This window comes from Triturus cristatus, chromosome 6 (assembly GCF_964204655.1).
Source record: "Triturus cristatus chromosome 6, aTriCri1.1, whole genome shotgun sequence".
Classification (NCBI taxonomy): Eukaryota; Metazoa; Chordata; class Amphibia; order Caudata; family Salamandridae; genus Triturus; species Triturus cristatus.
In genome coordinates this window covers 1,347,499,939-1,347,513,944 of record NC_140589.1, presented here as the reverse complement: position 1 = coordinate 1,347,513,944, position 14,006 = coordinate 1,347,499,939, and the positions used below count along the sequence as shown (strand labels likewise).

At 45.6% G+C, this 14,006-nt stretch overlaps 1 protein-coding gene across 1 annotated transcript in view; it reads right to left on the bottom strand.

The window, feature by feature from the left end:
- The window catches only part of USP34 (ubiquitin specific peptidase 34), a 2,509,780-nt gene that overhangs the window by 2,040,106 nt on the left and 455,668 nt on the right, over window positions 1-14,006 (bottom strand). The window contains exon 29 of the mRNA XM_085612349.1: window positions 162-287. Within this exon, the coding sequence (XP_085468475.1) occupies window positions 162-287 (126 nt within the window). The remainder of the gene's footprint in view (window positions 1-161; window positions 288-14,006) is intronic.

Sequence of the window (14,006 nt, the reverse complement as noted above, 5' to 3'; positions counted from 1 at the left end):
TCGAATCTCATTTTAAATTTCTAGAAAAGAATAGGTATTAGAAAGGTGCAATATCTCAAAAAAGAACTGCATAATCATCATGCTTTAATATTGTTGGTCCTTATGCTTTTCTGATGGAATTGTTTCTCATGTATTTAAGTGCTTGAAATACACTGGCTCACCTGTTCCTCTGAAATATTTTGGAATGCATGCAACATGTTGGGGCATGTGGGAAGGAGCATTAGCAGCTCCCAGACACGTCTGGATAAGTTTTCTGCATGAAGATGGAGTTCTTCACATCTTGCAAGCTGTAAAATAAAAAGGAACAGCGTAAGATTCCTATGATTCTGAAACAAATGCTATGTGTTTTAACATTACATACTTGCACTCGAAGAGCCACAAATTAACGGAATGAAAAAAACAAATTTCTTAATTTTGATAACGCTCTCTCTGGTGGATTCTCTACCACAGATTTCTCACCTCTAGAATTTTTCTCCAGGCACCAGACTGGATCTGGCAACTTTTCATAGTAATTCTGGCGTGTGCCCCTAGGTTGCATCATACAACTGCACGTTGGCCTCGCTCTGCCCCAGAAGTGACTGAGCCGATCCGCATGTTTTTTAAGAAACTTTATTTTATTGCTTTTAACAAAGGAATACAACATAACAAGCAGGGTATGGTCGAAAGAATATATATGCAAGAATATTCCTGTTGCGTATTAAGGCACTTCAGTAGGACATAACATACATGGCAGAACAGAAATAGTCGAGAAATGGCTAAGAAGGGGACAGTATCGCAACAGTTCCAAGTCATCAAGCGAGGTATATATTACATGATGTATCAATATCTTACCTGGCTGTCTCATCAGGAATACATAGGCACTGCATGTCCACACTTCATCCTCCAAGCTAGATTCAACCTAGTCTTGGAAATTATTAAGAAGGAGCCCCCACATCATGATCGTGTCCATGCACCCTCGTCTGTACGTGCAAGGTACATCTTCTCCGCCACACCAGATTCTAGCAAATCCTGCAACCACAGCGGCATCCTTGTGCCCAACCAACTAATGGCTATCCGCCTTTAGGCCAATAAAAGTGCAAGGCCAATCAGCATATTAGTATCACCCTTGAAGGACATCAGTTTCTTGCTGGAATCTTTGTGCACCCTTGGATGCAGACCACAAAACAATTGGAGATACCAGTATGCAGATCTCTTATTAGGTACCTTTTTAAATGGTAAAAAAAGAGAAGACTCCAAAGGGAGGTGGAGGGGGGAGATATTAGGGCAGTGAGGAATCTTAAGTTAGATTATGCACCAGAAATAGCATTACCAAGGTAAGTAAGTTGCTCTTCTGATGGATACTTCTACACACAGATTACTCATCTTCAGAATAGATACCAAAGCAGTAATTCCTAAGGGTGGAAAGTCTAAGGAGGGGGTGAAAAACAAAATGTCCTGCAGGCCCAAATGGATGAAATGCCATTCCCATTTGACCTAGCTGTCAAGACTCCAGTGCTGTGCAAACGTGCACAACTTTGAAGCCTGCAAAACGTCAAGGACAATCACTCCCCCCACGTGCCAACTCAGTGGTGGCAGCCTTGGCCAAGGTGAAATGGGCTCTAAGGTCTTCCTCAACATCCCCTACCTCAGCCACATCACCGGTCACCTGAGAGACCTCCACTGGCTCCCAGTCAACAAAAGAATCACATTCAAGTTCCTCACACAAGTCCACAAAGCCCTACATGATGGGGGTCCTGCATTCCTCAACCACCGCCTCGCATTCCACGCACCCACCAGAGACCTCTGCTACCCCCAACTGGCCCTGGCTACCGTCCCAAGTATCTGCAAGACCACAGCCGGAGGAAGATCCTTCTACCTCGCAGCAAAGATCTGGAACACACTACCTCTCCACATCGGGCAATCACCGTCACTGCCTCACTTCAGGAAGGACCTCAAGACCTGGCTCCTCGACTGAACCACAGCAGCCCATCAGACCAGAAGCTACCCTCACCCCAAACCTGCCTTGAGACCCTCACGGGTGAGTAGTCATGCTTTACAAGACATCTGATTGATGAAGTAGTTCTTCTGGAGACTGCTTTTTGGCCAATGCATAGCAGACCAATAGGATATGATGTGAAAGAGTAATGCATTGGCCTGAATGTACGCTCAATGCTTGCAATTTGCTTACCCATCTTGCTGACGTGATAGTGATTTAAAAGCCGGTCTTAAATTTTGAGGAACAAATTAGGAAGGCAAGAATTAAACTGAGATCCTGTTGTGTCTTAATAAAAGGAGTATTTATTGGTGAGGTCTTTCAGGAAGCTCATTAAAGGGAAATTTAAAGAGGGATGGATGGTCGGGTAGACATATGAAATTCGATAAGTTGATAAATAACATTTCATAGTAGCCACTGCGCAACCTTGCTGAGCCAGCAAGAGGGCAGAATGAAGAATATCAGGCAAGTGATTCCGAAGAGGATCTATGGACTTTTATGTAAACCATTTAACAAATTTGGCCCATCGGCTGAATAAGTAATTTTGGTGGAATGTACTCTTGAACATAAAATAAAATCACAACTTCAGGGGAAAAAGAGAAAGAACTCTGGTTATCCCACGCCATCTCCACGATTATAAGTGGAGTACGGTGTGTAGAACCTATCCCTGCAAATGCAAGGGGTCTACCCTGTGAGGGAGACTGAGAGGAGGGAACAGGAACAGGTGAATGAGGTCTCCATAGAACCCCCTTTGTGGCCAGTGTGGGGCGAATAGGATAACTCTTGGTCCCGGTTGAGGTGAAACTTCCTCAAGACTCGAGGTATCACGGGTATGGAAGGAAATGCGTAAAGAAGCAAATAGTTCCACTTCAAGCGATTGGATTGCACAGAATTTAGGGCAATCAGTGTTCACCTTAGTGGCATACAAGTCTATTTGAGGAGTCCACCACAGTTGGAAGATGTCATGGACTACGTCTGGATGGAGATGACATCTGTTATCTGCAAGTTGATACCAGCTGAGACTGTCCACTTGCACATTGATAACTCCGACAAGGTGATTTGACACTACGCAAATTCTAAGGCTATGAGCCCAGGACCAGAGATATAGAGCTTCTCACTGAGAAGATAAGACCCACTATCCCTTATTTGTTGATGTACCACATTGCATTTCCATTGTCTATCAGGATCTGGAAAGATTGACAGCAAAGGGAAGAGAGGAAGGCCTTCAGAGCCATATCTATCACTCGTTATTCTAGTAGACTGATGTGTAGTATCTGCTTTTCTGGAGGACAGAGGCCTCTAATCTCCCATTCCTTAAGACAAGCACCCCACGCTAGAGTGGAGGCATCCATTACTGTTGCCATCTGAGGAAGAGGGTGAAATAGCTTCCCCTGGAAAAGGTTGACATTTACACTCCACCATTGCAGGTCCGCTGCAGTCTCCTTGGAGACTGATGAAAGCTTGGAGATCTCCATTGTGTTGGAACCAAAGCCAGCGGAGGTACCACTGGAGGGTCCTTATCTGCCAGCATGCAAGGAAGACCAATAGAATGCAGGAGGCTAGCAGACCGAGCAGGTGTAAACCTGTCAGGACTGGAATGATAGCTCCATTCAAGAACATCTGAATCATAGCCTGAAAATCTGAGGCGGAGGGGATTCTCGGTTCCATGTGGTGTCCAGTACTGGCCCTATGAACAAGATACACTGAGAGGGCACCAGCTGAAATTTGGGCTTGTTGAGCAAAAAGCTAAGGTCAAACAATAACATAGTTGTCACCTGTAAATGGTGAGACACCATCTCTGACATCATCTGGAGAGCTGGCTTTAATGAAACAGTTGTCCAAGTAATGGAATACCAGAGATCCCGCTCATATGAGATGGGCCACAACCACTATCATCACCTTTGTGAAGGCCTCAGGGAAGGAAGTGAGGTCAAATGGAAGGACTGCAAACTGGTAGTTTTCAGACCAGATCGTGAAGTGAAGATACTTCCAGTGTGACTGCAGGACAGGGATGTAGAAATAGGCAGGTCAACAGACACCATCCAACCTTCTGCTTTCAGCACAAGCAGAACCTGAGGATGAATAGTATTTTAAACTTTTCCTTATTAAGGAACCAGTTCAATACCCTGAGGTCTATGATTGGAAGACTCCCATCCTCTTTGGGGATCTGGAAGTACTGGGAAAAGCACCCCTAACCAGTCAAAAGGAAGGTCATTTAGTGTGGTGTGAACATCAGGTGAAAAAATCCAGTTTCGTAAACATGCATAGCAATGTAGGGAGACGGATATTCCGATGGCTCTTGCTACTGAATCTGAAGTACCCAGGCCAGATTGAAAAACTAGCTTTGCAGCCGCTTACTATCAACAAGTAATTCACTGAAATGTGTTCTCTAGATAACGTAGGGATGACTGCTTGTGCAGTCAAGTAAGGCACGCACACATCTGCCAAAATGACAAGTGGCATTGACTGACCTGAGAGCAATGCTCCGAGCGAAAACATCTTTTGGCGAACTGCTCCATTTTCTTTGACTCTCAATCTGAAGGAGTAGATGGAAAGGATCCCAGAGTTAGTTTTGAAAAATAGGAAGCCTGTATCACTAAACCCTCTGGAGACGGATATGATGAAAGGAAATCAGGGCCTCCAGGAGCCAGTTTGTATCTGCGAGCAACTGTTCTTTATACCGCTACAGAAGTGACTGGCTTTTCCATATGGCCAGTATAGGCTCTGTGAGGGCTTCATTAAACGGTAGAAGAGGTGTGAAATGAGATCACTTCCAGTGAATGAATACCAGTGGGTTCACCATTCCATTTGCATAGAAATACAGTTTTACTGATAAAAGCATACAATGCACAAACAATTTTTGGAAATGTCATCACCTAGTGTATTGATTTGCTTAGATCATATTAAAGTATTTACTTCTACCACACTTCAGAATTACCAACAAATTTGCTTTATTTCTGTTTTTCTAATTCGGATATATTCTGAAATATCTGCACAGTTAATTTACAGACATTCATATTTTGTTGTGGGTTAGAAAAAGAAACAACATAGTACAGCCTAGAATCTCATCACATAAATCCTCTCACTTTGAAGTCAGAGAAAGTAAAGTAAACACCAAGCTCCTTGGAAGACAGAGCCTGACATTTGACTTCTGTCTTTGAATGCACAGCAAATGTGACAATAGAAGAACAAGATTTAAAGACCTGTTTACACAAATGGAGCACCGGTAGAAGAAAAAAGTAAATAAGGTTTGGGAAATGGAAGGAAAGAGCTCAAGCTGGACAGCCTAAAACAAATAGAGTCAGGAAATAGAAAGCAAGAAAATGTGATTTACAAACCACAAAGCCAATGGTCAGCAATGGGCAGAATGCATTCCCAGAGAAGCTTTTGGAGTGTCCCCCAGACGTTGTTAGCAAATCAGATAGCAGTGCTGTCTGGTAGGCTTTGGCCTAAAAAGGACAGCTGGTGATGCTTTGTTTACATTTGCCCTTCTCAGTGGGGTTATACAGAATACTTTTGCTCCTCCATGACTGACTCACAGCAGCATAGACATCCATAAGCCTTGAATTAAGCTGCCACATATTTCACCTTACTTTAGCGAAGTGCATCTGGCGGCATGCAGACTAGGCCTCAGGACTATGCACCAGTGTCATACAGCACTCATTTATCATGGGGATTAGTCACAAATAGAAAGAACAAGGGTATGCAGTTCCTAATGGCGGCAGGAGAGAGGAATATGGTGGTGGGGGGGGGGGGCAGGGGAAGGTTATTTAACAGGTGTCAGAAAGAAGGACAGATGGGTAGTAGCTCCTTTAGGAGCAAGGGCCCTCATGCACCCCAAGAGGTGTCAAGCTTCATCATCGGGCAGCTCCTCGTTGGGCTGGCGCTTCATTGCCCAATGGGTCCCGCGAGGGGGCTCTTTGCCGGAGGTCTTCTCTTTTTGCCGATGGGAGGGGTGGAGGGGAGTATGTGTTGGAAGTAGTATGAGTAGAGGTGGAAAAGGATGTGTGCAAGATAAAGAATAGTTCCAGGAATCCCACAGGATTCTTTATTGGCTAGGTTCCTATGCTATAGTAAAAACAAGAAACTAAAAAGTCGTAGCTAGAGAAGGATATTTTAAGCCTCTCAAGTTAGTGTACGTGGAGTGAAAGGGATCGACGTGTCATGCCTTTTATAGTCCAAGGGATCTTGGCATTGTTCGAACCAGGTGATCCTTGTCTACTCAAGAAGGGACGGTGTAGGTGTGTGTCTGTGTGGTACCGTACCCTATCATTTGGACTTGTGGTGTCATATAATATATATAGGCATACAATATACCTTCTGGATACACCTAATGGAGAGGGCTACTTGCCCCTGTCAAAACAGCTAGGGCGCTAGCACATTGGTTAAAGATAAGAGCATCAATTGGTGCTCTGAAAGGTAGGGAGCCTACCCTGCGTCCAGCCGTCACAGAATGTTAGTCACCAATACCTTGATGCAAGTTTTAAGCTTCGCCTAATGCCAGCATAAAGCTCAAAATGGCTGTGATGTTGATCTCAAAAATAAGTGAATTTTTGTGTGGCATAGAGTTACCTTTTATTATTATAAGAGGAGAGCATTGGAAAAACCATCTACTAATAAAGGGGTTGTATTAAAAACAGTAGTAGATGCATTCATCAGCAACCACAGAAGAAAAAGACTAAGACCAGGTGAATGATTTACAAATGGGTCCGAAAAAAAGAAGCTTATGTCAATAACAATGGGGGGGTGCCTTTTAGAGTCTTGTACTTCTTGCATCATCAAGTGACACTCTGGTCTTCCACAACCAGATTCACTCTAGAAGCATCAAGCATGCAATGCTTTGATCTGATAAAGATCTAAGAAAAGAAAACAGAACTCACCTTTGAATGAGGAGTGACATTTCTATGAACTAAGCAATTGTTCCTATATTAATACAAGATCATCTCAGTGTTATTTTAGAAGTTGGGGACACCCATTTTCACAACCCGTCAGCACTTTCAGCCGTTTCATAATAAGTACTTCAAGAACAATTCCTCTTCAAGGAACAACCTTTAATTTTAAGTTCATGCCAAATAAATAAACTTTTGGTAACAATTGCATTATATCTAAGGCATCCAGTAATGCAATCAATTATTTTGACAGAATTAAGGAACTTCATCAGAACTGTCAGCCGCAGCAGATGTTACGGTGCATGTAGTTATCCCGGTCATTACAGCAGAAAAAAGCTCTTCGTGAAAACTGTGATAAAACACAGTAACCGACAAATCTAACATTAGGCTCTTCCCTCTGCTAGTTTTCTATTGGTTGAAAAAACTACGCTAGGCCTGACGTACCTAAAGCAGGGGGACAGGATCAAGATTCTTTTTTGCAACAAAATAACTGCCTGACATGTGAAAGATGATAAATAAATTGATGTTATAATGCAATTTTCAGTATCTTTAAAAAAAAGCTGGGGAGCACATTTAACAGACACGACACAGGCGTATGGTTCCTTAAAGAAACCATGTTCAAGATCATCGTGCTGCAAATGAGAGCTGTTGATCTGGCATTTTAAATGTTTGCACCAGTATGACAATGAAAGCCAGTGTAATACAGACAACTATCACTAGCTCATACTACTTCTTTATCCAAGAGCAAATGAGATCTTCAATCAACCGTAGCAAGTTCAGGAGCTTCAGGATCTTCTCAACCAAGTGTAATATAGATGTGGTTCCAACAGAGGAAAACAGAAATGGCCCACTCTATCCTTCCAGGATGCTACGGTAAGGATCTGTGTGACATGTATTCTCAATCAGTTGGTTCAGGACATCATTGTACACTTTTCTGCTAATTCCACAAAGGGGGACAAACATCTAGAAATTCAGGGATACCGTTCAATGACAATTTTGATTGCTTCTAAGAGGGAAAGATCAATTAAGAAGTTTAAGTTTTGTGTGAATCTGCAACTCCATATTATCTGCTACCTTCAAAAAGAATGTTTTTCAGGTACCAGAGGCAGGATTCTACACTATATCATAGCCTGCCTTATTTGAACAGCTAAGCCCAGTTCTTCAGCACAGCTATTTGGGGAAAACAGATTTAAAATAGTGTCTAGGAACCAGGCAGGATAAAACCATTTCTGGTAAAATAAAAAAAGTGGCAGCTAGTTTGATATTTAACATATAAAGAAAATTCCATGTGCGATGTCTATGGGTCTTTGTACTGGCAGACAAAACTTACAAGTTTCTTACCTTCAGTAACACTGTGGCCTTCAGGAACTGTGCAAGGTGGTTCATGGTCAGGAAAATGCCCTAGCGCTCCAACCAACCTCCGAGGAGCATAAGGTCTTGGCTCTGAACCGAGAACCTCATTCCACTCTGCTTTTTGTAAAACCATATGGTACTGGTGTTATCCTTGGCAACCTGCTCCAGTCTCCCCCTTTATGGATGACAGGAAGGCCTTCAGAGCGAGACAAACAGCCTGCAAATCCAGCAGACTGCTAGGGAGCTTGGTCTTCCCGACACTATAGTCCTCTGATCTCCACCTCCCCCAGCAGACCACCGCAGACCAGCAGGAGATATCTGTCACTACTGCGTGGGGAAAGGAGAGGGACCAGCTGCTGGACCATTGGGTTCGACCAGCTACCACTGCAGATCATGAGCAGTATCCTTCGAGATCGGGAGGACATCTGCCAGAGTTCCTCAATGCTGGGACAAATTCATTGCAGAGCCTGCATGTGCCATATGGCGAAGTTGACAAGGAGGATGCAGAAGACTAAGAGACCATAAACAGGTGAAGAAGTTTGAGAGCTGCTCTCACCCAGGCCCAGGATCGAGACTAAAACATCAGAATCATAGCCCGAATGTCCTGAAGGCGCTGTGCCCATGATATCTCCAATGAATGGAAGACTCAGGGAAGGACTCAGGTGTAAATGTGACCCCAATGACGTCAGGAAATTCACCATCATTTGGAGGTTGTCTTCCACCGACAGTGGCAAGCCTGCATTTAGCAGCCAGCCATTGAGGTAGGGGAAAACTGGAATCCCCACCTCCAAAGGGGAGCAGTGACCACCAACATCACTTTCGTGAATACCGGAGGGGCACTAGTGAGGCTGAAGGGGAGTATGGCAAACTTAAAATGATCCTGGTCTACCTTGAACAGCAGATAACGTCTGTTTGACTGAAAGACAGGTATATGAAAATACACGTCCAGCATGTCCAAGAACACTATGCAGTCGACGGGTCCAGGGCAAACAGGATCTGGACCAGCATAAGGATTCTGAATTTGCCCATCCGTAGGAAAGAATTTAGAGGCCAGAGGTTAAAAATAGGCCTGAGAATCCAGTCATTCTCTGGCTCAAGAAAACAGTGAAATTAGCAACCCTCTCCTCCGTCTGAGAGAGCTGTTGCCCCTGTTGGCTAGCCCTCTGCCAGCCACACGCCTGTCCAAGGCCTCGAAAGGACAGGGTAACTACTGAAAGGGTTTAGAAGGCAGGCTTTGCCTACATACCAGTCGGCTAGAACAGCCTCTGAAGTTTTTGAATTAGTGTGGAAACTGCCTGGCAGGGCTCAACAGACTAAAGGAGTGAGCTGTGGCTCGACTTTCTTTACAGGGCTCCAACACACAGTCTGTACATTGCTGGAAAATCTTGTGGAGCGCCTCCATGCCTGTCTGCAAAGTACAACACTGGTGCCAACTGCTCTCACCAGGCAATCAGTAGTATCTAGACCAGCACAGATAACATATTTGGTAATGTCTTGTCCATCATGAACAGTTTGAGCCAAAGAGACCTTAAGGTCTTCTGGAACCACTGGCAAGATCTTGCTGGACATATTTCACATGGCAGGTGAACAAGCAGCATTAACCAATCACAGTGGCAGACTAGTGGCACATTGTAAGAAACTGGCTCTATATATACTGCACAGAAGTGAGGTACAGGGTGTATAGAGTCCAAGGGTCTCCAGAGGATTGGCAGAGGTTAAAGTTAGATAGAACCTTACTCTCTAAAGTGTTAGCTTGGTCGAGCAGTAAGGCAGTATCAGAGGACAGTGTTAAGCATTTGATGTACCCACTCAGTCAGCAAATGAATTCACACACTCAAGAACCGAACTCTAGGCCAATTGTTTTTGAATAAACAATATATTGTTGTTTTATTTCCAGAACCAAACAAGCCTGGTACAGGTAAGCATAAAAATACTTTTCAGTAATAAACTACTTGTATGAACACAGCTCAAAACTGCAGTGTAATTTGTACTGGTTTTGGTTACAGTTTTAAGTAAGCAGTTTGCAACACATTGCAGGTATAGTACATTCAAATGAAAGGGGTTCTTTAGAAAAATGCAATTAATTCCTTTTCAGATTACTTTTGCTAACACAGGGCTGGATCCTAGATTCAGAACTGGGACATTTCATGAAAACAGGTGAGTAAATTTGTTTTAGTTAGAGGTACGATTTTTAAAGAATATTATTGTATTTCAAAAGTTGACAGAAACTTGTTCACATAAAATCACCAATGTTATCCTATGGGAGGAAATTCAGTTAGCATGTAAGTTACTTTAGCGTTACTTTTGTAATCCAGTGATGAACTCCTAGATTCAGCACTGGGACATCTACTTGAAGCAGGTAAGTAATTACATTTTTGTAGTTTGTACGAATTTTTAAGAATATTCTTGTTTTTCAAAAGTTGACAGAAAAATGTTCACAAAGAACCCCCAATGTTATCCTATGGAAGGAAATTCAATTCACAGGTAAGTTACTTTTTAGTTACTTTTCTGACTCAGCGCTGGCCACCTGGGTTCAGCACTGGGACCTTTCCTGCAAACAGTTGAGAAAATTCGGTTAGGTGATTTGAACGATTTTTAAGGAATTTTCTTAGTTTACAAAGTCAACACTGAGAAACGTTTTGGGAGAAAAAGTGTCAATGTTATCCTATGAGGAAAAACAGGTTATCGGTTTCGATGTAAGTATTTGGTCTTTGAAGTTAGGGTTCTGAGGCAAGACTCAGGGGTCTCCCAGGGTCAGTGATGCACTGTTGTTGCACCCCCAGTGGCACTAGGGCGGCCGGGTACCGAGTGTTGAGGCCCAATGTTATCCTATGGAGGATAGGGGGACTCCAGTTGGTGGCTGCTGGCAAGCAGGCCACGGGGTTGTGGGAGCAAAGCTCCTAGGGTTAAGCTCAGGGCAAGTTGGGGACCAAGTTAGCACCAAAGGGGCACCTTCAGCGGCAGTAGGGCGGCCGGGTGCAGTGTGCTGTTTTGAGGTCGGGTGCCCTGTTGATTTCAATGGAGATTATCTGGGACAAAGAAACACTGCAGGCTCGGGGACGAGGAACCTCCAGGAGTGACCATCACTTCGAGGGGTAAGTTGGGATGTTGAGGGTTGGTTAGGCACCGCTGTGTTGGGCACACAAGGCTGAGGGCGTCGGGTGCAGGGGTGCCTTGGGACGTCGGATTTTCTTACCCGCTCTGGTCGCGTTGGGGGGGGGGGGGGGGTTATGGGCGGACTTTGGATTGAGGCTGCAGTCGTCAGGAGGCTTAAGGCAGGTCAGGGGTCGCCGGATCGCGGGTCAGGGTCGCCGGGGAGTCCTCCTGGTGGTATTTTTCCACTCTAGCTCGGGCCGGGTTCGGCGTGTGCAGAGTGGGCTGGATTCACGGGTCCTGGCTGGCACCAGAGTTCTAACACGTCCGGTGTTCACGGGAGATACAGCTTGGAAAGTTAAGGCAGGCAGGTCCTCCAGGGTTTTTGAGGTTACTGTCCGCTGGACATGCCGGGGTTTTGCAGGAGCAGTTTCGAGGGGGAGACAGGCCTGTAGGGCTGGGACCAAGTCAGTGGGCGGCGTCCTCTCGTTAGGTCTGCACGGCTTCTCGTCCTTCTCTTCTTTTTCGTGTGGTTGCTGGATCTGAGGAAGGAAGGTTCAGGGTGCCCCCTAAATACTGAATTTAGGGGTGTTACAGGTAGGTAAAGGGCAGGGACCAATGGGTCCCTTCCCTGGGGTGGGTACACCCCCTATTCTGCCACCCTCCAGTGGGAGGGGGCAGGAGCCTGTCCCTGGTTGGCTGGGTCCTCCATCCTCAAGATGGTGGGGACTCGAGATTGTGCTTCACCTCGCCTCCCCCACCTTAGGGGTGGAGTTGGCAGAGGTGAGCACACCTCTCTTACTCACTTTGTTTTTCCAGACAGGTCTTCCGCAAAAAGTGGGGGGTAAAACCAGTGGGGACCAGTTGATGAAAGCAGCAAATGGTCTGGAGAGGCTCGCAAAGGCAGCATGCCTTTGGAGCTTCTCCTTCGTGAACCCTGCCCATCCTGGGGGAGGAGGCTTGGCACCTCGTCCCAAGATGTGCATTGTTTCAGGCCCCCGAGAGCAGCAAGCTCTCGACCCAGGAGTTCAGAAACATGTCTGGTGGTGGCAGCCTAGGCAGCCACTCAGTCAGGTCACTGGGAGTTGGTCGAGTTTCAGGGGGCATCTCTAAGATGTCCTCTGTCATGCATTTTACATTAAATCCCACACTGGCATCCGTGTGGGTTTAATGTGCTGAGAAGTTTGATACCAAACTACCCAGTCTTCAGTGTAGCCATTATGGTGCTGTGGAGTTCGTAATGAAACTCCCAGCACCATATACTCTTAATGGCAGCACTACACTTGCAGTGCCCAGGAATGGACTTGGGTACTGTAGGGTACAGGGCTCATGCACCTGTACCCTCACCACTGGCATAGGGCACCCAGCTAGAGGGGTGACTGATGTATGCCAGGGCAGTGGTTTGTGGGCATGGCACACAGGGAAGTGTGCCATGTCGACTCTTCACTTTGTTCTGCACCAAGGCACTCAGTCTGCAAAGGCAGTGTGTGAGTGTCAGGGTACAGGGCCTCTGAGGGAGGCACAATAAGTGCTGCAGCCCTTAGAGACCTTCTCTGGTCACAGCGCCCTGGGTACCTGTGGTACCATTTATCAGGGGCTGACATGTGCCCAGAGATGCCAACTGGGTTTGTTTTTGGGGAAATAACACAGGCCCTGGGAACCTGATTGGCAGGGACCCAGGGCACACCAAGAAAAAGTGCATCAGTATTCTGGCAAAAAGTGGGGGGGTTACTGCAACAGAAACCCACTTTCCTACACATATACACTTGACAAAGGGCTCCATCCTCTTTGACTCCCTATCTAGAGAGTTGTGGGGAAGGATTTGGGACTCACTTTATTTATTGAGGCTTGAACCACTGGGCTCTTGGGAGTTGGGTGCACGGCAAGAAAATAAGAATCAACGTGAGCCAGCCTGTGTCTCTTGGCCACTTGCCAATCTACCGCTGGACAGGAAAATGGATTTGACCAAATGGCCATCAAGGTATCAGTGAGGACATGATTAAAAGTGAGCAAAAACTCAGAGGTAGCTGGCCCAGGATGAAAAATTTCTGTTGGAATATTGGATCTTCCCTCTGGACCCACAATGGCAAACAAGGAACTTTATTTCAAAGATGGAAAAATGGCAAGTCAAGCCCTGCTTCAGAAGTGGTGTCAAGGCCACTGGCCTCTTTCAAATCCATGTAAAATGCATCCACTGCTTGGTAAGGTGGGGCGGGAAGCCATCCCCATCATCTGTAGTCCTGTGATGTCCTTTAATCTGAATCGAAGCCATAAAGAGAATAACGTCTCTGCTGATGTGTACACCCAGTAGAGGTACAGGTCAGAACCTGGGATTAGGATGACCAGCTGTGCTTTTGTAATCTCATGGTGTAGCACTGGTCGAGACAGAGCAGAAGCCGGTTTGGTTTCCAATAAAGGGATCAGTACTAGATCCTCTTACAGGGTAGGTGGTATTGACACCAGCGATGATGTGGAAGAGACCAGAGCAATTCCTGCAGCCTTAGAGGAAGTCTGTGTTTATTTCAGTACGAGGCCAGAAGTGGGTCACACGGAGGTCAGATGAAGCAGAGGACTGATTCCCTGGTGGTAATCAGAGTGGGGGCCCCTGTTGTTCCTTGAGGCCCAAAGACGCCTCAGAGGGACCAAGGAGCATGCCAAAAAATCTGCAGCATTGACTCCATGAAGGATTCAATCTGCTG